The sequence below is a fragment of the Gopherus evgoodei genome, chromosome 24 (assembly GCF_007399415.2).
Source record: "Gopherus evgoodei ecotype Sinaloan lineage chromosome 24, rGopEvg1_v1.p, whole genome shotgun sequence".
In the NCBI taxonomy this organism is placed as follows: Eukaryota; Metazoa; Chordata; order Testudines; family Testudinidae; genus Gopherus; species Gopherus evgoodei.
The window spans coordinates 1187020-1213239 of record NC_044345.1 but is presented as its reverse complement, the minus strand read 5'-3'; the positions used below and the strand labels follow the sequence as shown (position 1 = coordinate 1213239).

At 62.4% G+C, this 26220-nt stretch overlaps 2 protein-coding genes across 6 annotated transcripts; both read left to right on the top strand.

Annotated features, from left to right (window-relative positions):
• Nucleotides 1-1785: 1785 nt before the first annotated feature.
• FLAD1 (flavin adenine dinucleotide synthetase 1) lies at nt 1786-11149 on the top strand. Of its 3 annotated transcripts, XM_030542260.1 has the most exons (8): nt 1786-1835; nt 2337-2560; nt 3281-4040; nt 5251-5401; nt 7448-7546; nt 8611-8800; nt 10361-10434; nt 10781-11149. In XM_030542260.1, the coding sequence occupies exons 2-8, from the start codon at nt 2402-2404 to the stop codon at nt 10914-10916; spliced, it is 1569 nt and encodes a 522-aa protein (XP_030398120.1). In that variant the 5' UTR covers nt 1786-1835; nt 2337-2401; the 3' UTR covers nt 10917-11149. The 3 variants fall into 3 exon arrangements, with proteins under 3 accessions (XP_030398120.1, XP_030398121.1, XP_030398119.1); XM_030542261.1 differs by lacking the exon at nt 1786-1835 and having other exon boundaries at nt 2059-2560; nt 5254-5401; XM_030542259.1 differs by lacking the exon at nt 1786-1835 and having other exon boundaries at nt 2059-2560.
• Nucleotides 11150-15985: 4836 nt separating this feature from the next.
• LOC115639398 (mothers against decapentaplegic homolog 6-like) lies at nt 15986-24247 on the top strand. Of its 3 annotated transcripts, none has more exons than XM_030542097.1 (4): nt 15986-16043; nt 18572-18987; nt 21095-21214; nt 23386-24247. In XM_030542097.1, exons 2-4 carry the CDS (start codon nt 18588-18590, stop codon nt 23919-23921), a joined length of 1056 nt encoding a protein of 351 aa, XP_030397957.1. In that variant the 5' UTR covers nt 15986-16043; nt 18572-18587; the 3' UTR covers nt 23922-24247. The 3 variants fall into 3 exon arrangements, with proteins under 3 accessions (XP_030397957.1, XP_030397958.1, XP_030397956.1); XM_030542098.1 differs by lacking the exon at nt 15986-16043 and adding an exon at nt 17036-17048; XM_030542096.1 differs by lacking the exon at nt 15986-16043 and adding an exon at nt 17934-18113.
• Nucleotides 24248-26220: the final 1973 nt, after the last annotated feature.

Here is a 26220-nt window from a genome sequence, read left to right as displayed (position 1 = left end):
CTGGGTTTAGTAGGCCAATGCACAAACCACTGAGCTGTCCCTCTTGAACCCTAGTCAGATCCCTTACTGGCAACTTTTTAGTGGGCCACAACTGAGTAGTGAAGCAAGGAGCTGGTTCAGTGTAAAGTGGTATGGGCAGGAACTATGCCCCTAACTCTAATTGCCAACAGCTAATAGTAATGAAACAGTCTGCCAGAGCCAGCTCCAGCCTGGTGTCCATAGGCAGGGCCCCATGGTGTAGGGAGGGAAGGGTAGCAAGCCTGCTTCCTGCATTGTCACAATCCCAGTACCATGAAATTCACAAGGAAGGGTGCATGCCTAGCACCCCATGGGCTGGGCAGCAAGCCCAATCCCTGCGGTGTGCTGGGATCCCAGCAGCAGGGGAGCAGTCCCAGGGAAGGGTGCCTAGGTAGGGCCTCATGGGGTGGGCAGTGAGCTTGGATCCAGCACCAGGGGGGCCCAGGGAAGGGTGCCAAGCTAGGGCCTTGTGGGGCAGGTGGGCAGCGAGCCCAATCCCTGCAGCGTGCTGGGAGATCACCACCGGGGGGGCCCAGGGAAGGGTGCCGAAGTAGGGCCTTATGGGGCAGGTTGGCAGTGAGCCTGGATCCAGCACCGGGGGGGCCCAGGGAAGGGAGCCAAGGTGGGGCAGGTGGGCAGCGAGCCCAGTCCCTGCAGCGAGCCTGGATCCAGCACCGGGGGGGTGGGTCCCAGGGAAGGGAGCCCAGTCCCTGCAGCCTGGATCCAGCACCGGGGGGGGTCCCAGGGGAGGGAGCTGAGGTGGAGCAGGTGGGCAGCGAGCCCAGTCCCTGCAGCGAGCCTGGATCCAGCACCGGGGGGGCCTGGGAAGGGTGCCGAGGTGGAGCAGGTGGGCAGCGAGCCCAATCTCTGCAGCGTGCCAGGAGATCACCAGTGGGGGGGGCCCAGGGAAGGGTGCAGAGGTAGGGCCTTGTGCGGCAGGTGGGCAGCAAGCCTGGATCCAGCACCGGGGGGGGGGTCCCAGGGGAGGGAGCCGAGGTGGGGCAGGTGGGCAGCGAGCCCAGTCCCTGCAGCGAGCCTGGATCCAGCACCGGGGGGGGGGTGGGTCCCAGGGGAGGGAGCTCAGTCCCTGCAGCCTGGATCCAGCACCGGGGGGGGTGGGTCCCAGGGGAGGGTCCCAGGGGAGGGAGCTCAGTCCCTGCAGCCTGGATCCAGCACCGGGGGGGGGGGGTCCCAGGGGAGGGAGCTCAGTCCCTGCAGCCTGGATCCAGCACCGGGGGGGGGGGGTCCCAGGGGAGGGAGCTCAGTCCCTGCAGCCTGGATCCAGCACGGGGGGGGGTGGGTCCCAGGGGAGGGAGCTCAGTCCCTGCAGCCTGGATCCAGCACCGGGGGGGGTGGGTCCCTGCAGAGAGCCGGGAGATCACCGGGAGGCGGGGCAGGGAAGGGAAGGGTCCCAGGGACACACAGGTCTGTGCACCACCAACGCCCAGACTGTGGCCACGCCCTTTGCACCAGCGCCCCCTGCCGGAGAAACACGAATGAACCTCAGCGCCCCGCCCACGGGGAAGATGCAGGCCAATCAGCTGCTAGCACATTCCATTGCTGGGAGGATCCCCCCACGGGCTGCGATGGTTCAGCCTCTGCCCTGAGAAGAGCAGGAGTCTTCCGGCTCCGATGTACGTCACTTTCTCTCTTTTCAAGACTGGCCAATCAACGCATTCACAGTCTTCCTGTCTACTGACTGGCATCCTGACTATCCAATGAAAGGAGAGAGGCTCGGCGGAGGCGAAGCTTCACTCGCTGTGGGCTGGGGAGGCGGGGCCGGGACTGGAGGCGCTGGGCTGCCAGCGAGTGCTGGTGTGGGTGGCCGGGCGCCTGGGTTCTCTCCCAGGCTCTGGGAGGGGAGTGGGGGCTAGTGGTTAGAGCAGGGGGGGCTGGGAGCCAGGACTCCTGGGTTCTCTCCCCGGCTCGGGGAGGGGAGTGGGGGGACTGGGGGCCAGGACTCCTGGGTTCTTTCCCTGGCTTTCGGAGGGGAGTGGGGGGGCTGGGGGCCAAGACTCCTGGGTTCTTTCCCTGGCTCTCGGAGGGGAGTGGGGGCTGGTGGTTAGAGCAGGGGGGCTGGGAGCCAGGACTCCTGGGTTCTCTCTTGGGCTTTTGGAGGATAGTGGGGTTTAGTGCTTGGGGGCTGAGAACCAGGACTCCTGGGTTCTTTTCCCAGCTGTGCCCCCACTCATTGTCTGACCCTTTGTTTCCGGCTTTCATACCCAGTCGCTCTCCTTTAGGCCATTTCTGTGCTCTCTTGGGCGTTCATATTCATGCGTCCTTAGCATCCTTGTGAGCGCTCTGATGTTTGGTTGCAGGTGCTGTTGTCCTGGAGATGCCTGGTTGTCATCTCTAGAGCTGGGGGACCTGACTGTGGGTGCCCATGCACTGGGTCCTCAGGATCTGCAGGAGCATTGGGCGGGTGGGACGAGAGAGCAGGCCTTTCCAAGCCATGGCTGCGCAGAGCAGCACCCTCCCTGCGCAGAATGGCCACGACGCTGTCACAGCTGGGATCATCATCATCGGAGATGAGATCCTGAAGGTACAATACTGGCGCTGCACTGTGCACTCCCCAGCTGCTCTGTCCTCTGCGCCACACCGGGCACCCTTTGGGGTCAGGCTCCAGATCGACAGAGACTGGGACAACAATTGCTCAGGCTGGCCGTGAACGTTGTCTTCCCCCACGCTTGGCCAGATTGCATCACCCGCGCTCACCTTGGTAGCTCCTCACACTTCGGGTTGACCCAGGCCTACTCAGCAGGGTGGAGGGGCCCCCCTTTAGCCCTAAGCTAGTGAAACTCACCTTAGAGTCCTAGTCAAGTTTTACTGAGGGACCATTGTGGGGAGGTCAAAGTGCACGGGCTAGTAAATGTTCAGTGACAGCACCATCCCCATGAGGGTCTGAAAAGTCCCAGGCATTAATCACTAGTTCCCTCTCCCTGCAAGAGACAGGGATGGAACCCAGGAGTCCTGGCTCCCAGTGCCTGCCCCCCCCCCACTATAACCATTAGTCCCCTCCCTCTCCCAGAGACAGGGATGGAACCCAGGAGTCCTGGTTCCCAGTGCCCGCCCCCCCCACTATAACCATTAGTCCCCTCTCTCTCCCAGAGACAGGGATGGAACCCAGAAGTCCTGGCTCCCTGCCTGCCCGCTCCCCCACCCTCCACCTCCCGAGGCATCTCCTAGTTCTGCAGCATGTGGCCAGTGATGATGCGCCACCGCTTTGCTGGCTGGGGTTCTCTCACAATATTTTTGCCTCCAGGGACTCACCCAGGACACAAACTCCTTCTTCATGTGCCGGAAGCTGCGGTCACTGGGGGTGAAAGTTGCCAGAATCTCCGTGGTCCCTGATGACGTCGATACCATAGCCACAGAGATCTCCTCCTTCGCAGCCAAGTTCACCTATGTGCTGACATCAGGGGGCATTGGCCCCACCCACGATGATGTGACCTTTGAGGCGGTGGCCAAAGCCTTCGGGGAGCAGGTTTGCCCCCACCCAGAGCTGGTCGCCCTGGTGCACAGGTTCTTTGGCAAGACGGACATGCGTTGCCCTGAGATGAAGCTGGCGCACGTCCCTGAGTCCTCGCTGCTCAACTACGGCACGGACAAGAGGACGGGCGATACCATGAAATACCCCCTTGTCAGCGTGCGCAACGTCTATATCTTCCCGGGCATCCCGGTGCTGATGGAACGGGCGCTGGAGGGGCTCGGCCACCTCTTCCGCAACGAGCAGACCCACTTCCACTCCCGGGAAATCTACGTCAGCGCCAACGAGACACTCCTGGCACCCATGCTCAACCAGGCCAATGCCTGCTTTGGGCGCCACACGCACCTGGGCTCCTACCCTGACTGGGTCAACAACTACTACCGTGTGAGGCTGACCCTGGACTCGGAGTCCGAGCAGCACCTGGAGGAAGCTTACAGCTTCCTGATGCAGAATCTGCCCCCTGCGCTGGTCGTGCCCCTGGTGACAGACCCTGTGGTGCGGGCAGCCACGGACGTGTATGCCCTGGCAGAGTCTGGTATGGCCTGGCTGGAGTAGCTACAGGGGCGTGTGGCTCTGGGGCTTCATCCTGCTGCATATAATAGGAGCAACTGAAGCACCAGGCTCCCTCATGGTGCTTCCAACCCACCTGCCTGAGCCCGGACCTGCAGAGAACAGTTTGAATGGGAGGTTCAGTCAGACCTGTGCCTCTGTGGAGACTGCCAGCCCTAGTGGGTTCGGATGTGAGCACCTGTCTGGCTCCAGACTGGTCCCCAACCCATTGTGCACAGGCCAGCAGTCGCCATGGGTCACTGCTGGTTGTGACTGAGCTGGGCTGGCATGGAGAGGGAGCTGCCTGGCCGTGTGGCCACAGCATTGGCCTGGGATCTGGGTTCAAATCCCCGCTCTGCCACTGGCTCGGTGTGACACAGGCCACTCACTGCCTCTCCTTTCCGTGGGTCCCTGTCGATAAAAGCAGCCTGTCCGTTCAGCCTGTGAGCTCTTTGGACAGGGACTGTCCCTCTTTGTGTGCATGCAGCGCCTGGCACAATGGGTGGGGCCTGTAGACACAGCTGTAATGTGCTGCTAATGATGGTGGAGAAGGGCTCTGGAGCCTCCATGTCCTTGGGGGGTCAGGCAGGCCTCGTCAATGCCAGTCTAGCGAGAGCAGCCGTGTGGCAGGATTGGCAGAACTCTGCTTAAGGTGGCATAGATTGTGCTGGTTCGCCGCACCGGCACGATTCTGCCAGTATAAATGTGTCTGTGAGGGCTCATGCCAGCAGAGCTGCGTTGGTGAAATGTCCCCACGCTGACAGAGTCGACAGAGCTGGGCAGGGGCACCTGTCAGCGCAACGTGGGCCTTCAGGTTGGGCCCCTTCCTCCCAGCACGGCTGTGCTGCACAGGCCAGGCCCAAGGCTGATAGGGACGGATCTCAAGGATGGTTTTGCTAACCTTGTTCAGAGCCCCCACCCTCCCCAAGCCAGGCTTCCGGGGCCCTGTGGTGAGAGGAGGGGACGGGTGGTGGGTATCAAACGTGATGGAGAGCAGGGGAGTGCTCGCAGGAGTGTAACCAGCAACCGCCCAGATGGGGCAGCCCCAGGCTCTGAGAGGCTGGGACCTACCCTGCTGGCTCCTGCGCCTGCCTCGTCCCTGAGCGAGACTCCGTGCAGCAGGTGGGAAAAGGAGGGCGGGAGGCGCCGACCTGCCCCAAGCCCAGTCCCCCCTCGCTGACTCCTCTCCTCTGCGGCAGGTTCCGCCCTGGGCCAGAAGGTGGCAGCAGCGCTCCGGACCATCGAAGAGGCCTTGGATCAGTTCAGCCTGGCCCAGATCTGTGTGGGTTTCAATGGGGGCAAGGACTGCACGGCCCTGCTGCACCTGTTCCACGCTGCCGTGCAGAGGTACCCGCTGCTTCCCCTACCCTGCGTCAGAGCCCCAGCGGGCCGCCCTGGGCATGGCGCTCAAAGGACGACATGGGGTCTAGGGAGTTAGAGCAGTGGAGTGGGAGTCAGGACTCCTGGGTTCTATTCCCAGCTCTGGAAGGGGAGTAGGGGCTACTGGGGAGTGTCATAGAAATGTGGGGCAGGAAGGGACCCCACAAAGTCATCAAATTCAGCCCCCTGTGCTGCGGCAGGGCTAAGTCAAGCTAGACCGTCTCTGACCAGGGTTTGTCCAACTTTCTGGAACTTCTGCAGTGGCAGAGTCCGCTGCCTCCTGCTCCAGAGTGTAACTTGTCTTTGAGTCCGAAAGATTTTCCTGAATCTCCCCTGCTGCCGATTCAGCCCATCGCTGCTTGTCCTGCCTGCAGTGGAGGTGGAGTACAATTGATTCCCATCTTTTCAGCAGCCTCCACAGATTTGCAGACTGTTCTCAGGTCCCCCCTCAGTTGTCTTTTCTTGAGACTGAACGTGCCCCATTTTTGAGCCTTTCCTCCCGGGTGAGGTTTTCTAAACCTTCGATCAGTTTTGGGGCTCTCCTCTGGGCCCTCCAGTTTATCCCCATCTTCCTTAAAGGCCTGGCCTCCCTCAGCACAGCACATCTCAGTTTCCCCTGCATCCAGGTGGGCTCTGCCTGCTCCTTCTCTCCAGCCTCAGCCCATTTGCTTCCCAGAGGGGAATCTGATATCACCGTCCCCAGGCCCCCTCTGTCCATTGTCTTCTCTCCAGGTAAACGGGGTCGCCTGGGCCTTCTCTCCCCTCTTCTGTCCTCTTGTCCCTCTGGCTAGAACCCACTGGTCAAGTCACCAGTGTCCTCTCCCTGCAGCCCATTGTCCTCCCACTGGCCGGAACCGGTTGTGACTCCTGAGCTGGGCCTCTGGGTCGCCGGGTCACCAGTCGCTGGGGTCTCCATCCTCCAGGCCATCGGCTGGGGTCCCAAGTTCCCTCTCTGGTCCTGTGTCCCAACAAACTCCCTCTCCCCTCACCTATTAAATCAGTAACACCCGGGGACACTGAGTCCCCCTCCCTCTGCATGCAACCCACTGGAAAAACAAGAAAATCCCCCTCTTCATCACATAGTGCAGTACCCAGAACTGGACACAGGACAGCTGGGGCCTCAGCAGTGCCGAGCAGAGCGGGACACTTACACATGACGCTCCCAGGAATGTGCCCTAGTAATGGACTTTTTTTGCGGCTGCATCATTTTGTTGACTCCTATTCAGTTTGTGGTCCGCTGTAAGCCCCAGACGCTATCCAGGCGTGCGACCCTCCCTCCGGCTAGTGCCTGTTTGTAGCTGTGCATTTGGTTTTCCCTTCCTGACTGTCGTGCTTTGCCCTTGTCTTTTCTGAATTTCCTCGTGTTGATTTCAGATTCATTCTCCAATTTTGTCAAGCTCATTGTGAACTCTAATCCCATCCCCCCAAGTGCTTGCAACCCCTCCCAGCTTGGTGTCATCCACATATTTGATAAGCATGTGCTCTGCTCCGTTATCCCAGTCAACAATGAAAATACTGAGTGGTACCAGAGCCAGGCCCGACTCCTGCAGGACCCCACTAGAGACACCGTCCTGCTCTGACAGAGTCACTGACTACTGTCTGCAGACGGCCTTTGAGCCAGTTGTGCACCCACTGTATAGTCGTTCCGTCTAGACCCTGGCTTGCCTGTGAGAATGTCATGTGGGACTGTGTCAAAGCCTCACTAAACTCAAGATCTCTGACATGACCTGCTTCCCCCATCCCAGTCAGAGAGGGAAATTGGGCTGGCTTGGCACGACTTGTTCGTGACAGATCCATGCTGGCTGTTCCTTGTCGCCCTGATCTCTTTGGGTTCTCAGAAGTTGATAGTTTAATAGCATGTTCCAGGGACTGAAGTTGGTCTGACGGGTGTATAATTTCCTGGACTCCTGGGTCCTGGTCCCAGCTCTGTCACTGACTCACTGCGTGGCCCTGTGCAGGCCAGGCAGACGGCTGGGGATGGTGAGTCATGGTGACGGATGTCTCTCTCTCCAGGCGATTCCCACAGCGGGAGGAGAAGCTGCAGGTGCTCTATATTCGCATTGTGTCCCCCTTCCCCGAGATGGAGCAGTTCATTCAGGCCACCACCCAGAGGTAAGGGGAGGCTGTATTTCCAAGTAGTTCCCCACATCCCTGCAGTGGAACAGCCCAGGCAGGATGGGCTTCAGAGGCAGCCCTGGCACTCACAGGCTGGTGAGCCTAACTTCAGTACCAGGCAGGTTGGTTCAAACAACAGTAGAGAGCAGAATGATCAGAAGCAGAGTTGGGGAAGAGTCAACACGGCTTTTGGGAAGGCGAATCGTGCCTCAGCACTACTCGAATTCTTTGAGGGGTCAACAAACACATGGCCAAGGGTGATCTAGTCGATATAATGAACTTGGACTTTCAGAAAGTCTTTCACAAGGTCCCTCGCCAAAGGCTCTTAAGCAAAGCAGAGAGTCAGGGGATAGGAGAGAAGGTCTGATCAGTAACTGGTTACAAGATAGGAAACAAAGGGTAGGAATAAATGGTCAGTTTTCACAGTGGACAGAGGTAAATTGCAGGGATCTGTACTGAGACCAGTGCTAATCAACATACTCTTAAATGATCTGGCAAAAGAGGGTTAGCGGTGAGGTAACCAAGTTTGCAGATGCTACTAAATTACTGGAGCTCGTTAAGTCAAACAAGTTACAAAGGAATTGCACAACTGGATGACATAGTAACAAAATGGCAGATGAAATTCCATGTTGATAAATGCAAAGTGATGCACGTTGGAAAACATAATCCCAACTCTACATACACAATAACGGGGTCTAAATTAGCTGTTACCACTCGAGAGAGAGCTTGGAGTCATTGTGGGTAGTCCTCAGTGTGCAGTGTTGGGAATCCCCCATGCTCTGGGTGTCCCTAAACCTCTGACTGCCAGAAGCTGGGACTGGAGACAGCAGGGGATGGATCACTGGGTACTTGCCCTGTTCTGTTCATTCCCTGCAAAGCATCAGGCACGGGCCACTGTCAAAAGACAGAACACTGAGCTTTAGGGCCATTGGTCAGACCCAGTGGGGCCGTTCATACATTCTTATGAACCAACCAATTCCCTGGGGTGGGGGCCTTGACTTCCCCACGGGGCTTTCCCATGCTTGAATGTTGTGTCCCTTGCTGTTCTTTCTGCGTGCCAGGTACGACCTCTGCCTGTGCACAGTGCAGGGGCACATCCAGCAAGCCCTAGCAGACCTGAAGACCCAGAACCCCCAGCTGCAGGCTGTGCTGATGGGGACGAGGAGGACCGATCCCTACTCCTGCACTCTGACGCCCATGTGTATGACCGACCCCGGCTGGCCCGAGTACATGCGGGTGAACCCCCTGCTGGTGCGTCATGGCGCTAGGGCTGCTACTAGTGGGGCAGAGAAGTGCGGTTGGAATACAGGGCAGGGAGCCAGGACTCCTGGGTTCTCTCCTAGCTCTGGGAGGGCAGTTGGCTCTACTGAGTTAGAGCAGGGGGCCTGGGAATCTGGTCTAAGGGATGAGACCTTAGTCTCCCTTTTCCTGTCCAGCACTTCCTCCTACCCCACCTCTCCCCTCCCCTGGGCATCCCTCCTGCCTCCCCTGGGCAGCACCGCCTCCACACCCCTCAGACTCTAACCCCTGTGGGTTGTCTCAGGCCCTTCCCAGCAGCTATCCAGTCCCAAGCTAGTTCTCCGGACGGACCTTTCAGACAAGCCCCAAAAAACCTGGGCTAGGAGTTAAAGCTACGATGTGCCCGGGTCTGCGCCCCGCGGCTCCCTGCCCTGCCGTGTGCCCATGTCTGCACCCCGCAGCTCCCTGTCCTGCTGTGTGCCCACAGACGCGCCGCACAGCTCCCTGTCCTGCTGTGTGCCCACGGCCATGCCCCACAGCTCCCCGCCCTGCCATGTGTCTGGGTCTGCGCCCCACAGCTCCCCACCCTGCCATGTGTCTGGGTCTGAGCCCCACGGCTCCCCGCCCTGCCACATGCCTGTGTCCGCGCCCCATGGCTCCCTGCCCTACCATGTGCCTGCATCTGCGCCCCTCGGCTCCCTGTCCTGCTGTGTGCCTGGGTCCGCACCCCACAGCTCCCCGACCTGCCCTGTTGTGTGCCTGCGTCTGCGCCCCATGGCTCCCTGTCCTGCTGTGTGCCCACGGCCGTGCCCCACGGCTCCCCGCCCTGCCGTGTGCCCGCGTCCGCGCCCCACGGGTCCCCGCCCTGGCGTGTGCCGGCGTCCGCGCCCCACGGCTCCCTGTCCTGCTGTGTGCCCGAGTCCATGCCCCGCGGCTCCCCGGCCTGTCGTGTTCCCCCGGCTGTGCCCCACGGCTCCCCGCCCTGCCGGGTGCCTGGGTCCGTGCCCTGTGGCTCCCCGCCCTGCCGTGTGCCCGGGTCCGCGCCCTGTGGCTCCCCGCCCTGCCGTGTGCCCGGGTCCACGCCCCGTGGCTCCCTGCCCTGCTGTGTGCCCGGGTCCGCGCCCCGCGGCTCCCTGCTGTACCGTGTGCCCGGGTCCGCGCCCCGCGGCTCCCTGCCCTGCGGTGTGCCTGCATCCGCGCCCCGCGGCCCCCCGCCCTGCCATGTGCCCGTGTCTGTGCCCCATGGCTTCCCACCCCGCCATGTGTCTGGGTCCAGGCCCTGTGGCTCCCTGCCCTGCTGTGTGCCATGTCCGGGCCCTGTGGCTCCCCACCCAACTTTGCAGTGCCTTGTTGTTTTGCCCCCGACTCCAGCAGGCCATGCTGAGGGCATGGTCGGTGTGTCCCAGAGGGAAGGCGTTGGGGGGACAGTGACAGTCCCGGTGCCTTTGGGGAAGGGATGCCAATGGCTTGGAGCGGGACCGGCTGAGCCTCACAGCCAGCTGGCCTCAAACGAGGGGAGGAGGAGCCGAGGGCTCGGGACGACTGCTGCAGCGACCTCTGTTCTGCCTCTAGGACTGGAAGTACCAGGACATCTGGCAGTTCCTGCGTACGCTCTTCGTCCCGTACTGCATCCTGTATGACAAGGGGTAAGAGCCAGCTCTGGGAGCACTGTGCCTCCCCTCCGCCAACCCTGTCACTGCTCCCCAAGCCATTGTCTAGAAGGACCAGCTGGGCCGGGCTCCATGGCCAGGGGGTGGGCAGCTGGGGGTCCAGGGTCTTGGGGGGTGGAGTGAGGGCTGGGCAGTGGGAGGGGAGCTGAGGTGGTGGCAGGACGGGAGGGTGCGGTGCATGAGGTCAGATGCCGGGCCAGACTCGCCCCCATCCAGGATTGTGCAGGGGCTTTTTAGCACAGGAGGCGGCGCTGGGCAACGCCTGGCGTCTAGGACCCCTCGTGCCCCCGTCCTGCTCACAGCCCCCCTCCCCCTGTTGCAGCTACACCTCCCTGGGCAGCATGAGCAACACGCAGAAGAACCCGGCGCTGCGCTACACCAACGTGCTGGGCCAGGAGAGCTACCGGCCGGCCTACCTGCTGGAGAACGAGGAGGAGGAACGCACCTCGCGCCAGTGAGGCCCTGCCAGGCGGGCCCTCCACTCGGCAGCGAACTGGGCTGAGCGCATGCTGCTTCCCCGGGCACTGTTGTTGGGACACCTACCCGCAGCTCTGCCACCTCCTCGGCCTTGGGCCCTGCCTGCCAGACACCTGGAGCAGGGCGTGGGGTGCACCCCCGCCCACTGGGCACTGCTGACTGGGGCATGCGGACGGAGGGCCCAGGGGCCCTATGAATAAACCTGCTGCGCTCAGCCTCCTGTCTGTGTCTCCTGCCCGTGCCGGCTCCCTGTGGGCTCAGAGCGTTGCCCCCACGGTATGGGTCAGTGGGTTGTCATGGAGGGTGGGGGGATACAAGGCCCTGCACTGCCAGCTTCCTGCGATTCACCGGGACTCTCAGCCAGCCAGTAACGCAGAAGGTTTATTTAGATGCCAGGAAGACAGTCCCAGACAGGTCTTGCAGGTTCAGACAACAGGATTCCCCCCAATTAGGTCCATCTTGGGGTCACAGGGGCACCACAGCCCCATTGGGGGGGGTCAGAGCCTCATCTGGGCTCCCTTCCATTCCCCAACCACCTCCTGAAAAACCCCCTCTCTCCCCCCAGCTTCTCCTCCCCCAGGCTTTGTTCAGCTTCCCGGGCAGAGGTGTCACCTGGCCTCTATCCCCTTCCTGGGTTCTCACGTTACCTGCGCAGGTCCCTTCCCTCCAGCCAGTCTCCCATCCCCCAATGCAGACCGTCCTCCCAGGCCAACACCCCCCACTCAGTATTCACAGCCCACATTAAGAACAGTCCCAGTTCTTTATGTGGGTCCATGGCAGTCCGGCCTGAGGAGGGCAGAGGACTCTGGAAGATGGGATGTGCAGGGAATCTGACCCCTCCCTGGGACCACTGGCCACAGCTAGAGCCCTGCCAGTGCTTCTCGGTCTCTGGCAGCCTCTGCCCCTGGCACCATGTCTCCTATCTGCACTCTCCCTGGGTGAGCGCCTGGCCCAGGGTCCCAGTGCCCTGGAAAAGGGGGGCAGCCTCCCTAGGGGACCCCCCCCTTGGACAACAGGTTCAGTCTGGTTGGAGGCCAGGCCCCCCGGGGGTGGGAGGGAGCAGATCTGCTCAGGCAGCAGAATGCCCAGGCCTGGTGCAGGCAGCAGCCCCTCCCCCACCCTGCCCGGGGCCCTAGTCACGCAGCCCTTTGAGCTGCAAAGAATCCAGCAGTTTCTAGCCTTTGCACAAGGGACTGGACTGGGTCAGGCAGCAGCATGGCCCAGTCCTGGCTCATCCCCGCACGATGCATCTCCTGGGCAGACGCCTGACCCGGCAGCCCAGGGCCCTGACCCGCTACCCCCTGCGACGGGTGGTGCGGGGCATGGTGCTGCCGGGGCCCCTCCCCAAGGGCCCCATGGGGCTGAATCTCAGCTACTGGCTGCTGGACATCCTGCGGGAGTGCGCTTACGTCCTGCTGTGCTGCTGGTGCATCAAGGAACTTCTGGACTAGCCCTCCACCCCATTGTGTGCCGTGCTGCAGTGTGCTTGTCCTCCCGGCCCCCCTGCCCCTCCGCAGGGCTGGACCCACTGGCTGCGCTCTCTGGTCGCCTGACCCCCTGCTGCTGCGTGGCCTGGAACGGACGGAGTTCCCACCAGAGGGACCCTTTGGGACGCCCTGAGCCTGTAGGAGGTGGGTACAAATGTCCCCCAGCCTTGGCACTGCCCCCTGCCTAGCCAGCCCAGCGCTGGTCAGAGAGGGGGGCCAGCATCCAGTGGGTGCCACCACCCAGGCCGGGGCGTCTCTACCCCCAGCAGGCAAATCCACAAGTGTCTCCCCCAGCGCCCTTGTCTGCAGCTAGTGACGGCCAACAGGTGAACCGGTCGGGCTGGCACAGCCACCCCAGGGCCATGCAGTTCAGAGCCATCAGCATGGGGCTCCAAGGGCACCTTCCTTCCTTCCCAAATACCAGCATGTGCCAGCCTGGCTCCACCTCCGCCAGCAGGGCCTGGCACCTGACCTGGCCTGAGCGCCTTTTTCCCACAATTCCACATGGGCCTGAGTGGGCTCCCAGCTGCAGCCAGGAGGAGGGGGCTTGGCTCAGCCTCCTGGGCTGTGGGGCCCAGTGAGGGAGGTGGCACCTGGACTCCAGGCTGGGGGATGGGCTGTGTCCTCTGCTCAGCAGGGTCCCCAAGGCAGTGGGAGGTGCTGTCTCACCAGGGTGGGACGGGATCTTCCCCTCAAGTCTGTGGGCTCCAGGCTGCGTCTGGCCCATGGCTACTGGCTTTGTTTTCTCCCCTCTAGTTGGAATCTCGGCTCTCCAGCCCTGACGGGACAGGAATGGGACTCGACGGTGGGTGCCTGGCCCCTGGCCCAGCGCTCCCCAATAAACCTGGGCAATGTGTGACCGCTCCGAGTGCTGACTGTGTGTGGGCTGGGGATGCCTCTGACAGGCTGTGCTCACCAGGCGCAGCTGGGCCCCAGGTGGCTCCATCCGCCTGCTTCAGCTGCCCTGACACCAGACCCAATGAACCTTCCAAACATCTGCCCTGGCCGGGCCTGGGAGCTGGTGGGGCTGTAGGGGGTGGGGGGCAGGGCCCACAGCTGCCAAGTCTCTGGGCTGAGTTTCCTGCAAAGCTCCTGCTGTTTATCCAACTTTTCCTTCCTGTGTTTGGGACATTATCAGCATGGGCCCAGCCCCCGCCCCCAGCCAGCCCCAACTTGGGCAGGCAGGCGTCCCTCGCCCAGCACACTGGGGCGCTGCTCAGAGTGAAGCTGGCATGGGCAAGGAGACGTGCAATGACCTGGGATGGGGGTTCTGCACAGCTCACAAGGGGCCAGATGCCCTGGGCCAGGACCTGGATCAACCCCCTGAGGGAGTGTCTGTCGCCCCTCTGCCATGGCGCCCTGGGGCTGAGCAGGGGATGAGCACCAGGCAGCTCTGCCCAGTGGTTGGGGTAGGAAGTGCAGAAGAAGCCCAGCTCTGGTGCAAGGCTCCCTGGGAGCAGATGGTCTGCGGCCAGGGTGCTGGGGTTCTTGTGCCAGCCCAGGGGTTCCACAACTGAGCACAAGGGCATGAGAGGCACTGGCATCGGAACCCCCCACTGCCTCCCGCAGCACAGGGGGCCCCTGGGAGGGCTCGGGCACAGCTGTGCTGTAGCACCTTTGTCTGAGGGTCCCAGGAGTCCTGGTTCCCAATCTACCCCTGCTGTAACTGCTAGCCCCTATGTTCTTCCCAGACACAGGTACAAAACCCAGGAGTCTTGGCTCCCAGCCCCCATTGCTCTCACCACTAGCCCTTGCTGCCAGTCCTCCCCTCCCCTCAGTTTATCTGGCTGTGACTCAGTTCCTTGTTTAGAGAACTGCTTTCTCGGCCTGTCTCCACTCCAGGCCGTTTCCTGTCGCCTGCCCCCCAAAGATCCCGTCCGCGGCTCTGCCAAGAGCCGGGGGAAGCTGCAGAGGCGGGAATGCACCCAAGGGGCCAGACTGGCTGGAGCTCCGGCAAAGGTCACAGCCCGACTGGCCACTGACCCGCAGCTTGGTGTGCCCCAGGCCCCACAGGGCCGCCCTGGCCCAGGGCATCCCAGCCACAGCCTCCCTCTGCCAGCCTGGGCCATGCAGCCGACTGGGGGGCAGCCCAGGGTGAAGGCTGGTGGTGGGGCCTGTGTGTCCCCAGAGATGCCGCCCGCCCCGGGAGAAGGGCTGCCCCTGGCACTGTCCCGGCATCGGCGGGGACCCGCTGTGTGGAGGCTCTGCAGGGCCTGGGCCCGGAGCAGAGTTGAGTGGCTGGCGCCAGCACAGCCTGCCTTATCTCAGTGGGAAGTTGGGAGCAGGAAGCTTGGCTGAGAGTGGGACAAGGGCCCGTTTACATTAACCGCCTTTCCATGGGATCTGCTCCCACCCTCTTAAAGGGGCACCCCCCCAGCACCAGCCTCAGGGAGCCCCCTCCCCACAGCCTGAGCCAGCCGGGCCCCAGGGCTGCTCGGTTTGGGCACAGGGCTGGTGGGATGGGGTTTGGCTAGGCGGGGAGAGTAGAGAGGGGCCTGGCAGAGGTGATATGGGGGTTGCAGTGGGGCTGGCGGAGGTGGTATAGGGGTAGCAGTGGGGCTGGTGGAGCGGGTTGCTGGTCATGGGGTTGGCTTCTCAGGCCTGTAGCCTCGGTGCATTTGTGTGGCTGTGTGGGAGCCCAGACAAGGTGGGATTGGACGCCTGGAACCCGTCTCACCCCAGTGCTCTGCGAGGGCCCTGCTCCCCCGAACCATGGGGGACCTGAGAACCAGAACTGGCAGGGATGTGACAGCAAAACCAGCCAACCCAGAGGAGACACCAAGATGGCCCCACGCTACAGAGCACCCCCAGCACTGCAGAGTCTGCCTGCCCCACAACACAGAGCCTCCCCCACTGGGCAGGGCAGACTCCGGCTTGGGCCGACCCCAAGGCAGCATGTGACCCCCATTGGGGTGTGAGCCCCATCCTGCTGGCCCCTCTGCCCAATGAATGCCGTGAATCAAACCAAAGATGAGGGTCTCCGTGTGAACGGGGGAGAGGTGCTGTGAGCCCCGGGATGAGCTGGTGCCTGTTCACACGCTGCCCAGGTTGTGGTGAGGGTCCTGGTGCCTGCCCAGCTCCTGGCCCTTTGCAGCACTTTGCCGCCATCCGTCTAGCTGTCTCTGGGGGCAGGAGCTGCTCCAGGCACCGCGATTCGGGCCTTGTTCCCCGCTCAGAGCTCGCCCCTGCCCAGGGCTGGGCCCCTCTGAGGCTCCCCCTCAGCTCGCACCCCTCGGACCCGGGGATTTGCCCACCTGCGGCTCCCCCTCATCCCATGCTCCCCCCTGCCCAGGTCCCCCTCAGCTCCCATCCGCCCACCCAGGTTCTGGCCCCCTGGGTCCCCCTCAGACCCACCTGCCTGGGGCTCTGCCCCCCAGGCTCCCCCTCCCCCCCAGCCTGGGGTTCCCCGGTGCATTGTTTCCACTGAGCTCAGCTTCCCTCCCTGCAGCCCAGCCAAGCCGTCTGGGCGGCCTCTAATCAATTGATTCCCCCAGTTGGGAGGGCCGTGGGAGGGGAGCCGCCTGCAGGAAAAAGCCCTGGCCTCTGAGTGCACCAGGCAGAAGTGTCCCAGCCTCCCGGAGAGCCCCAGCGTCAGGCACTGCGCCCGCCTGCTGCCCCACAGTGAGTGAGCCACCTGCCCCACGGGCACCATCCCCTCCCTGCTTGGCCTCTTGCTGTGCCACCCAGCTCTGCCAACGGGGGGGCTTTGGAATGAGCCACGGCCCCCAGCTGCCTTGCCTGGCACCTGGCATATGTGTGTCACTGTGTGCTCACGTGCTTGTGAGCATGTGGTCTGTGTGCGTGTCAGTGTGACTGTGTATGGCACAGGGGTTGCAGGAGTGTTTGAGCATTGTGCTGTGTGCGACTGCTAGTTCACATATGTTAGGGCATGTGCGTGCCCCAGGCAGTACGTGTGTGTGTGTGTGTGTGTGTGTGTGTGTGTGTGTGTGTGTGCGCGCGCGTGCGTGCTGGGTGCCACGTGTGTCAGGATGCATGTTTATGTGCCAACTGCCGTGTGTGCGTGTGTGTTCGCGTGCGCGCCAGGCACAGTAATGTGTCAGGATGTGTGTGTGTGAACGCTGGGTGGCATGTGTTTAAGGTGTGTGTGTGTGTGCCAGGCACTACATGTGTCAGTGTGTGTGTGTGTGCCAGGCACGGTACGTGTGTCAGGATGTTTGTGCATGTTTGCCAGGCATGGTATGTGTGTCAGGGTGTGTGTGTGTGTGCCAGGGATGGTACGTGTGTCGGGGTGTGTGTGCGCGCGCGCGCCAGGCAGTGTGTGTGTCAGGACGTCTGTATGTCAGGATGTGTGTGTGTGTGTGCGCGCGTGCGTGCCAGGCACAGTGCGTGTGTCAGGACATGTGTGTGTGTGTGCCAGGCACTACGTGTGTCAGGACGTGTGCGTGTGTGTGCCAGGCACTATGTGTGTCAGGCAGGACGTGTGTGTGTCAGTGGCTGTGTCTCTTGGGGTGTCGATGGGAGGCAGCCCAGCCCAGGCCCTTGTCCCTCCTCCCTGCTCTGTCTTTGGCTCCATTTCTCTCCTCCGCCCCCACCCAATCCCCCCCGCCCCATGTGGCCATAAATGCTGCTCATCACAGGCTGGGTCCCTCAGATCAGAGCCAGAAGGTAGGTGGGGAAGGGGGGCAGGTCTGGCTACCTGGGTGTCCCTGCCTGGGGAGGGGTGCGTCTGCTGTGGGCACGGGGGGAGGGGGTCGCTCTCTCCTGGAGGGGTCAGCATGGGGACCAGGCCCCAGTCCCAGCTAGGGCTCTGCCCCTGCCCCTCACACTCGCAGGGCCTAGCTACACACACCAGTGACCCCAGCGCACCCCGAGTGCAGACGCAGCGCTAGCAGCCGGAGGCACTACCAGCGCTGGAGTTATCCCGTCGCGGGGGTGAGCTGGCTGGGGAGGAGACCCCATCACAGTGGGGGCCTGGCCCGTCCCTGGGGGTGCACCAGTCACTACAGCAATAACGCAGCTGGGTGCTGCCCCAGGGCAACACTGGGTCCAGAGCCGGCCCCACCAGTCACTAGACGGGGGCGGGGGGTGCGGCCCTGGGCAGTGCTGGCCCTGGAGCTGGCCAGCAACGCTCGGCATGGCCTAGGGGAGCCGCTGCACGGGTGTGAGAGTGTGTGTGTGTGTATAAGTGAGTGAGCAGCAGCATGTGTGACTGTGTGTGCTGTACAGTGTGTCTGCACAGGTGTCAGGGTATGTGTGTGTGACTGTGTGTGTGCTGCATTGTGTGTTTGTACAGGTGTCCATGACTGTCTGTGTGTCAGTGAGTGGCAGCGTGTGTGTGACTGTGTGTGTGCTGCATTGTGTATTTGTACAAGTGTCCATGAGTGTGTGCGTGACAGTGAGCGGCAGCATGTGTGAGACTGTGTGTGTGCTGCACAGGTGTCAGTGTGTGTGTGTGTGTCAGTGGGCAGCAGTGTGTGTGTGCGGCAGCGTGTGTGTGCACAGTGTGTCTGCGCAGGTGTCAGGGTATGTGTGTGTGTCAGTGAGCAGCAGCATGGGTGTGACTGTGTGTGCTGCATTGTGTGTTTGTACGGGTGTCAGTGACTGTGTGTGAGACAGGGAGCAGCAGATGAGTGTCAGTCAGTGTGGCAGTGAGTATGTCAGGAGTGAACACCGGCCTGTCCATCGAATTCTCGTTTTGACTCCCAGGGTCTCTGGGGACGTGGCTGCCTGGTGGGTGTTGCTAAGGGGTGCTGGGTGCAGCCCCACTGCTCCCTGCCAGGACAGGGTGCCCCGCTGCATCATCAGGGGTTTGATTCCTGCTCCAGCAGTGGGTGCCCGAGGTGGAGAATCTTTGCCAGGCCTCCGGTGCCGCCAGCCATTGCCCCACTCACTCAGGCCCCAGGTGTTTGGATACAGACTCCCAGCCCAGCTGGCCTGGGGGCAGCTTTGGGAGAGACTGGATCAGCAAAGCCCCAGCCAGCCTGGCCTAGCGGAGGCAGGCCTGGAGCAGGCTGGCGGCCCCATGAGGGAGCTGCGCCGAGGTCCGGCTGCAATAAGGAGCAGATCCAGCCCCGGTGGGGACCCCCGTGTCCGGCTGGATCCCTGCTATACCTGCTTGCCCTGGGCCTGGCCAGACAGGGACATGGGGGATCTCTGGAGCGGCACGTGACCCCTCTCTCCCCCCGCAGGTGGGCCCAGCACCCCATGTTCCGCTCACGGCGGGCCAGCCTGGTGCGGAGGCTCTGGAGGTATCGCTGTGCTGGGCCCGGCCCCGAGGATGGGCACGGCGCCCTCAAACCCGCCGCTCACGCCCTCTTCAAGAAGCTGAAGGACGAGGAGCTGGAGCTGCTGGTGCAGGCGGTGGAGAGCCGGGGAGCCGGGCAGTCGGGCTGCGTCTGGGTGGCCCGGGCAGAGCAACGTGGCACCAAGCAGGCCCTGCCCCCTCAGCTGCTGCTCTGTCGGCTCTATCGCTGGCCTGACCTCCGGGACCCCCACGAGCTCAAACGCCTCAGCTGCTGCCAGAGCTTTGGGGGCTGGAGGGGCTGCGGCGAGGGGGCCACGCTCTGCTGCAACCCCCACCACCTCAGCCGGCTCGCCATGCCCGGTGAGTGGGTCGGGGGGCTGGGCTGGGGGCCCACCCATGGCACACCTCCCCCACTGCCAAGCAGCACCGCTCGGAGTGGGGGGTCAGCATGGGAAGAGTGGTTGCCCCCCCACCCCTCGATTGCTCAATCTATCCCCAGACACCCCCTCTATCTATCTATCTATCCCCAGACACCTCCTCTTATCTATCTATCCCCAGACACCCCCTCTATCTATCTATCTATCCCCAGACACCCCCTCTATCTATCTATCCCCAGACACCCCCTCTATCTATCTATCCCCACACACCCACTCTATTTATCCCCATCCACCCCCTCTATCTATCTATCTATCCCCAGACACCCCCTCTATCTATCTATCTATCTATCTATCCCCACACACCCACTCTATTTATCTATCCCCATCCACCCCCTCTATCTATCTATCTATCCCCAGACACCCCCTCTATCTATCTATCTATCTATCCCCAGACACCCCCTCTATCTATCTATCCCCAGACACCCCCTCTATCTATCTATCCCCACACACCCACTCTATTTATCCCCATCCACCCCCTCTATCTATCTATCTATCTATCCCCAGACACCCCCTCTATCTATCTATCTATCTATCTATCCCCACACTATTTATCTATCCCCATCCACCCCCTCTATCTATCTATCTATCCCCAGACACCCCCTCTATCTATCTATCTATCCCCATCCGCCCGCTCTATCTATCTGTCTATTTTTCTGTCTGTCTATCTAACAGACCCCCCTCTATCTATCCCCATCCACCCCCTCTATCTATCAATCTATCCCCAGACACTCCCCTATCTATCTAATCTATCTATTCCCAGACACTGCCTCTATCTATCTATCTATCCCCACACACCCCCTCTATCTATCTATCTATCCCCAGACACCCCCTCTATCTATCCCCACACACCCCCTCTATCTATCTATCTATCTATCTATCTATCTATCTATCTATCCCCACACACCCCCTCTGTCTATCTATCTATCCCCAGACACCCCCTCTATCTATCCCCAGACACCCCTCTATCTATCTATCTATCTATCTATCTATCTATCTATCTATCCCCACACACCCCCTCTATCTATCTATCTATCTATCTATCTATCTATCTATCTATCTATCTATCTATCTATCTATCTATCCCCACACACCCCCTCTGTCTATCTATCTATCCCCAGACACCCCCTCTATCTATCCCCAGACACCCCTCTATCTATCTATCTATCTATCTATCTATCTATCTATCTATCTATCTATCTATCCCCACACACCCCTCTATCTATCCCCACACACCCCCTCTATCTATCTATCCCCAGACACCCCATCTATCTATCTATCTATCTATCCCCAGACACCCCCTCTATCTATCCCCACACACCCCCTCTATCTATCTATCCCCACACACCCCTCTATCTATCTATCTATCTATCCCCACACAGCCCCTCTATCTATCCCCACACACCCCCTCTATCTATCTATCTATCTATCTATCTATCCCCAGACATCCCTCTATCTATCTATCTATCTATCTATCTATCTATCTATCTATCTATCCCCACACACCCCTCTATCTATCTATCTATCTATCTATCCCCACACAGCCCCTCTATCTATCCCCAGACACCCCCTCTATCTATCCCCACACACCCCCTCTATCTATCTATCTATCTATCCCCAGACATCCCTCTATCTATCTATCTATCTATCTATCTATCTATCCCCACACACCCCCTCTATCTATCCCCACACACCCCCTCTATCTATCTATCTATTCCCAGACACCCCTCTATCTATCTATTTATCTATCTATCCCCATCTGCCCCCTCTATCTATCTACACCCCCTCATCATCTATCTATCTATCTATCTATCTATCTATCTATCTATCTATCTATCTATCTATCTATCTATCTATTCCCAGACAGCCCCTCTGTCTGTCTGTCTATCCCCAGAACTTGGTCCCCCTTGCCCTGCTGTTTTGGGGGCTGCTTTGCACCAGAAGGGGAGGGCTGGCATCAGGGTGGGGTGGGGAGGGGGCTGCCCCAGGGACAGCTGCTCACTGGTTTCCGCTCTTGTCTGATTCTCTTTCAGAGACGCCACCGCCCCCTTATTCCAAAATCTCCCCCTTCAGCTGCCCCTGGGCAGAGGTGTCAGAGCGCCCCAACTCCAGCCACCTGGAGTCTGGTTGCAACGCCCATGGAGACTGGCGAGGTACGGTGGGGACCGGGGCGCAAGGGATGCCCACAGGGACTGGGGGGCACCCAGGGGATGTGACCCCCAGGCCCAGGAGGGGAGCGTCAGGGGACTCTGGATGACCAGCCCTGGGCTGGGTGGGGACCAGAGCTGCCAGGCTGCAGAGGCTGCAGCCCTGGGTATCGGGGGGATCCTGCTGCCACCTTCCTCCTGCATGAGGTTTTGGGGGCCTCACTGGGGAAGAAGGGCCCCTGGGTGGAGCAAGGAGAAGCCCCCCACTCAGGAGCCAGCAGCACCACGTGTGGGTCAGGTGCCACCCCTCTCCCATAAGTCACGAGGTGCAGGGCACCCGCTGAGCCATCCTGGCCCTTGGAGCCTGAAGAGCTGCCAACATGGGGCCCCTGGGGTCCACTGGGCCCTCACCTGCTGGCTCAGCCCTTTGCAGAGCAGCGTCCAGCCACCACCACCCCCCCGCCCTGCCCGTGCTCCCAGAGCAGATCTGACCTTGCTGCTGCCCCTATCTCCTCTGGGGCTGCAGGTTGGTGGGGGTGACAACCAGCCCCCCCTCCCCTGAGTCAGGCCCTCCCACCGAGCCTGGGAGGAAAAGCTGCCCAGAGCAGCCAGGGCCAGGGGGTTCCTGTCTGCGGGGAGCGGGTGGCTCCGGCCGGCCCCCAGCCCCGGCTGCGCCTGTTATTTTTGGCCTGTCCGCGTTCCCCGCTGCAGGAAGTGCTGCCCACAGGGACACTCACAATGTGCCTTGACGCACAAGCCGCGCTCCGGCCTGGCTGCCGGCCACCGGCTCCTTCCCCAGGCTCCACCCTCCCTCCCACGGCTCCAGGGCCTTGGGACCGGCGCCCGCTGCCGGGCCCACCCCGCACTTGCCGTGCCACGGCGGGCGGTCCCCTGGGACGGTGGCTGGGGCCGTCCTGGGGCTACGTGCCGACTCCCAGCACCCCACCGTGACTCACGCCCCCGGTGATTGTCCGGCTCCGCGATGGAGTCGGACACCCTGCTCCAGCCCAGCTGCCCCACGATACCCTGGGGGGCCGAGCCTGGGGCACTGAGGGGGTCATGGCCATCTGCTGGGGCCAGTGGGGTCAGGCAGCCAGAAGCCCAGGAGGGCCAGCGTGGTGGGTCTGAGCCCCTGCCGGCCACGCTGAGATGCAGAGCGAGGCAGCTCCTCTTCACCAGCAGAGATGGGGCCTGAAACTGGCCCTTGCACAGCCCAGGGCCGTTCCCCACCTGCCCACACCGCTGGCTGGGCTGAACTTCAAGCTGGGGCATTCAGGCCGGCCTGCACCCAGCCCCCTGCCACTGCCGGGGCTAAACTGGTTCTGTGTGGCTGTGTCCAGAGCTCTGCAGCTCACCCATGGCCAGTGCCAGGCGAGGGGTCCCTGCATAACCAGCCCCCATGCCCCACCCCAGAGCCAGCTGCCTCTCAGCACCAGGCGAGGGGTCCCTGCATAACCAGCCCCCGCGCCCCACCCCAGAGCCAGCTGCCTCTCAGCACCAGGCGAGGGGTCCCTGCATAACCAGCCCCCGTGCCCCACCCCAGAGCCAGCTGCCTCTCAGCACCAGGCGAGGGGTCCCTGCATAATCAGCCCCCGTGCCCCACCCCAGAGCCAGCTGCCTCTCAGCACCAGGCGAGGGGTCCCTGCATAACCAGCCCCCGTGCCCCACCCCAGAGCCAGCTGCCTCTCAGCACCAGGCGAGGGGTCCCTGCATAACCAGCCCCCGTGCCCCACCCCAGAGCCAGCTGCCTCTCAGCACCAGGCGAGGGGTCCCTGCATAACCAGCCCCCGTGCCCCACCCCAGAGCCAGCTGCCTCTCAGCACCAGGCGAGGGGTCCCTGCATAACCAGCCCCCGTGCCCCACCTCAGAGCCAGCTGCCTCTCAGCACCAGGCGAGGGGTCCCTGCATAACCAGCCCCCGTGCCCCACCCCAGAGCCAGCTGCCTCTCAGCACCAGGCAAGGGATCCCTGTTTAACTAGCCCTAATGTTCCCCTCCTCACAGCCAGTGCTGGGGGAGGGGTCCCTGTATAAACATCCCCCACGTCCCACCCCAGAGGGGCTGCCTCCCAGTGCCGGGGAGGGTCCCTGGGTGGTCTGTTCATTATCTGGGGGCTTGGTGGGGGTGTCTGGGGGCTGCTCTGTGCGTGGGCTCAGGGGTTCCCTTCTCACCTCTGCAGACCCGAGCCTGGCATGGAGCACCACCAGGGATGGCTGCTGGTGCAAGCTGGCCTATTGGGAGCACCGGACACGGGTGGGCCGTCTCTACGCCGTGCACGAAACCTCCGTCAACATCTTCTGCGAGCTGCCGCAGGGGAGCGGCTTCTCCCTGGGCCAGCTGCAGGCTGAGAGGCGCAGTGCGGCCGTGCGCCGGGCACGGAGCAAGATCGGCCGTGGGCTGCTGCTGAGCCAGGAGCGGGACGGGGTGTGGGCCTACAACCGCAGCGAGCACCCCATCTTCGCCAGCTCTCCCACGCTGGGGCCCCCTGGCGCCCGCGGCCTGCCCGTGCGCAAGGTGCTGCCCGGCTACTCCCTGCAGGTCTTTGACTATGAGCGCGCGGGTGGCCAGGCCAGCTGGCGGAGGCCAGGCGATGGGCCCTGCGACCCCAACAGCATCCGCATCAGCTTCGCCAAGGGCTGGGGCCCCTGCTACTCCCGGCAGTTCATCACCGCCTGCCCCTGCTGGCTGGAGATCCTGCTCACCAAGCCCCGCTGAGCCGGGGGCACAGCCCAGCACAGCTACTCCCGCTGTGGCCACGGGCCCTGCAGCCAAGTGGAGTGGGGGAGCGTCCCTCGGGCCCCCGCCTCTGAGGCCTGGCCCCGCTGCCTATGCTAGGCTCTGGCCCCGCAGCTTCTGGCCCCTCTGCCTAGAAACCCCATTGCAGCCTCCCTCCGCCCCGACCCCATCACAAGCCTGCAGCTTGGGCCTATGGGCCTCCCCAGCTATCCCCAGCTCAAGCGCTATGGCCCTGGTCAGCCCCTGTCTGCCCCACTCCCCTGGCCTGCCCCCTAGCCTCCTCCCCCGCACCTCTTCCCCTTATCTCCAGCCCCCCCCATCCCTCTGGAAATCCCACACCTCTGCCCTCCCCCATCCCCTCCCTCGCCCCCTCCCTCACCCCATCTCCCCTTACCCCAGCCCCACCCTGTCCCTCTGCCCTCCCCCATCCCGTTCCTCACCCCATCTCCCCTTACCCTCAGCCCCCGTCCCTCTACCCTCCCCCCAGACCCTTCCCCAGCCCATCTCCCCTTACCCCCAGCCCCCGTCCCTCTACCCTCCCCCCAGACCCTTCCCCACCCCATCTCCCCTTACCCCCAGCCCCCATCCCTCTACCCTCCCCAGACCCTTCCCCACCCCATCTCCCCTTACCTCCAGCCCCCGTCCCTCTACCCTCCCCCCAGACCCTTCCCCACCCCATCTCCCCTTACCCCCAGCCCCCGTCCCTCTACCCTCCCCCCAGACCCTTCCCCACCCCATCTCCCCTTACCCCCAGCCCCCAACCCTCTACCCTCCCCAGACCCTTCCCCACCCCATCTCCCCTTACCTCCAGTCCCCGTCCCTCTGCCCTCCCCCCAGACCCTTCCCCAGCCCATCTCCCCTTACCCCAGCCCCCGTCCCTCTGCCCTCCCCCCAGACCCTTCCCCAGCCCATCTCCCCTTACCCCCAGCCCCCGTCCCTCTACCCTCCCCTCAGACCCTTCCCCAGCCCATCTCCCCTTACCCCCAGCCCCACCCCATCCCTCTACCCTCCCCCCAGACCCTTCCCCAGCCCATCTCGCCTTACCCCCAGCCCCACCCCGTCCCTCTACCCTCCCCCCAGACCCTTCCCCAGCCCATCTCCCCTTACCCCCAGCCCCACCCTGTCCCTCTGCCCTCCCCCCAGCCCCTTCCCTGCCCTGTGGTGTCAGACGCGCCTGGCAGGGGGGAAGGGGCAGGGGCGGGGGACTGGGTGGTTCTCACATTTATTTCAAATTATCTTGTTTTTGTAAAGAAAAGTAGATAAAACACCTGCCAAGTGCAGGGGAGCAGGTCTATGTGCCAGCCCGACCTCCTTCCCACTTGCCACATGCTGGGCAAGCTGATCCATTCTGGGCACTGGTCCAGGGCGTGAGCGGGTCTTAGCCCCCACTGGGAGCCTGCTGGGCTGGGCTGGGCTGGGTGTGGGTTCGAGGTAGAAAGTGGCTGAGCACGTCTGCAAAGGGGGGAGGAGGTGAAGCAGGAAGGAGGTAGCAGTGGGGGCAGGACTCAGCATAGGGTGAATTCTTAGCCATGGAGGCTCTGAACAGGCCCCAATCCCCTGGGCTCAGGGGGATCCTGAAAGCCTCAGAGCTTGGGCTCTGGGGTGGGGGCACAGAGGCTGGTCCGTGCATAGAGGGAGACACAGAGAGTGGTGGGGAGAGGCTGGGGGCAGATCAGAGCTGGCAGAAGGAGCCAGCAGGGCTGAGGGTGGAGCAGGGGCCAGGTGGCAAGCAGCAGCCAAAGCCCCCCTGTTAGAGGGCTCCGGGGCTGGCAGGGGAGTTATCATGACTGGCAGGGTGTCCTGCATGCAGCAGACAGCACCAGGCCCAGCCTGGCAGGGCAGAGGGGCCCTGCTGGAGCCGGGACGGGCCAGCACTGGTGCTGCGTGAGGAGCTCTGTGTTCTTCTAGCCACATGCCCGGCCCATCGCTGTTATTTATAACTCCAATAAACGGTGCTACCGAATCGCTGCTGCCAGGTGTTGTCCCTGCGCCGGCCCCACCTCCTGTGCCCAGTGGGTGGGGAGCTGCAGCGCTGCCCGGGGAGCTGGGGAAGCAGTGGGGTGGGGAGCTTGATAACCACTGTGGCAGCTGGCGAAGGGCTAGAAGTATTGTTCCATCACAGCTAGGTCTGGGCGTGAGGCAGGGAGGGACCCCAGCCCGGGAGCACATGGTCTCCCTTAGCTTAGAATCATGGCTGAAGGGTGGGGGCCTTCCTGCCATGGCTCTGATATGCACCTCCCCACCCCAAGCACCGGGCACCCCCACATCACAGCCCATG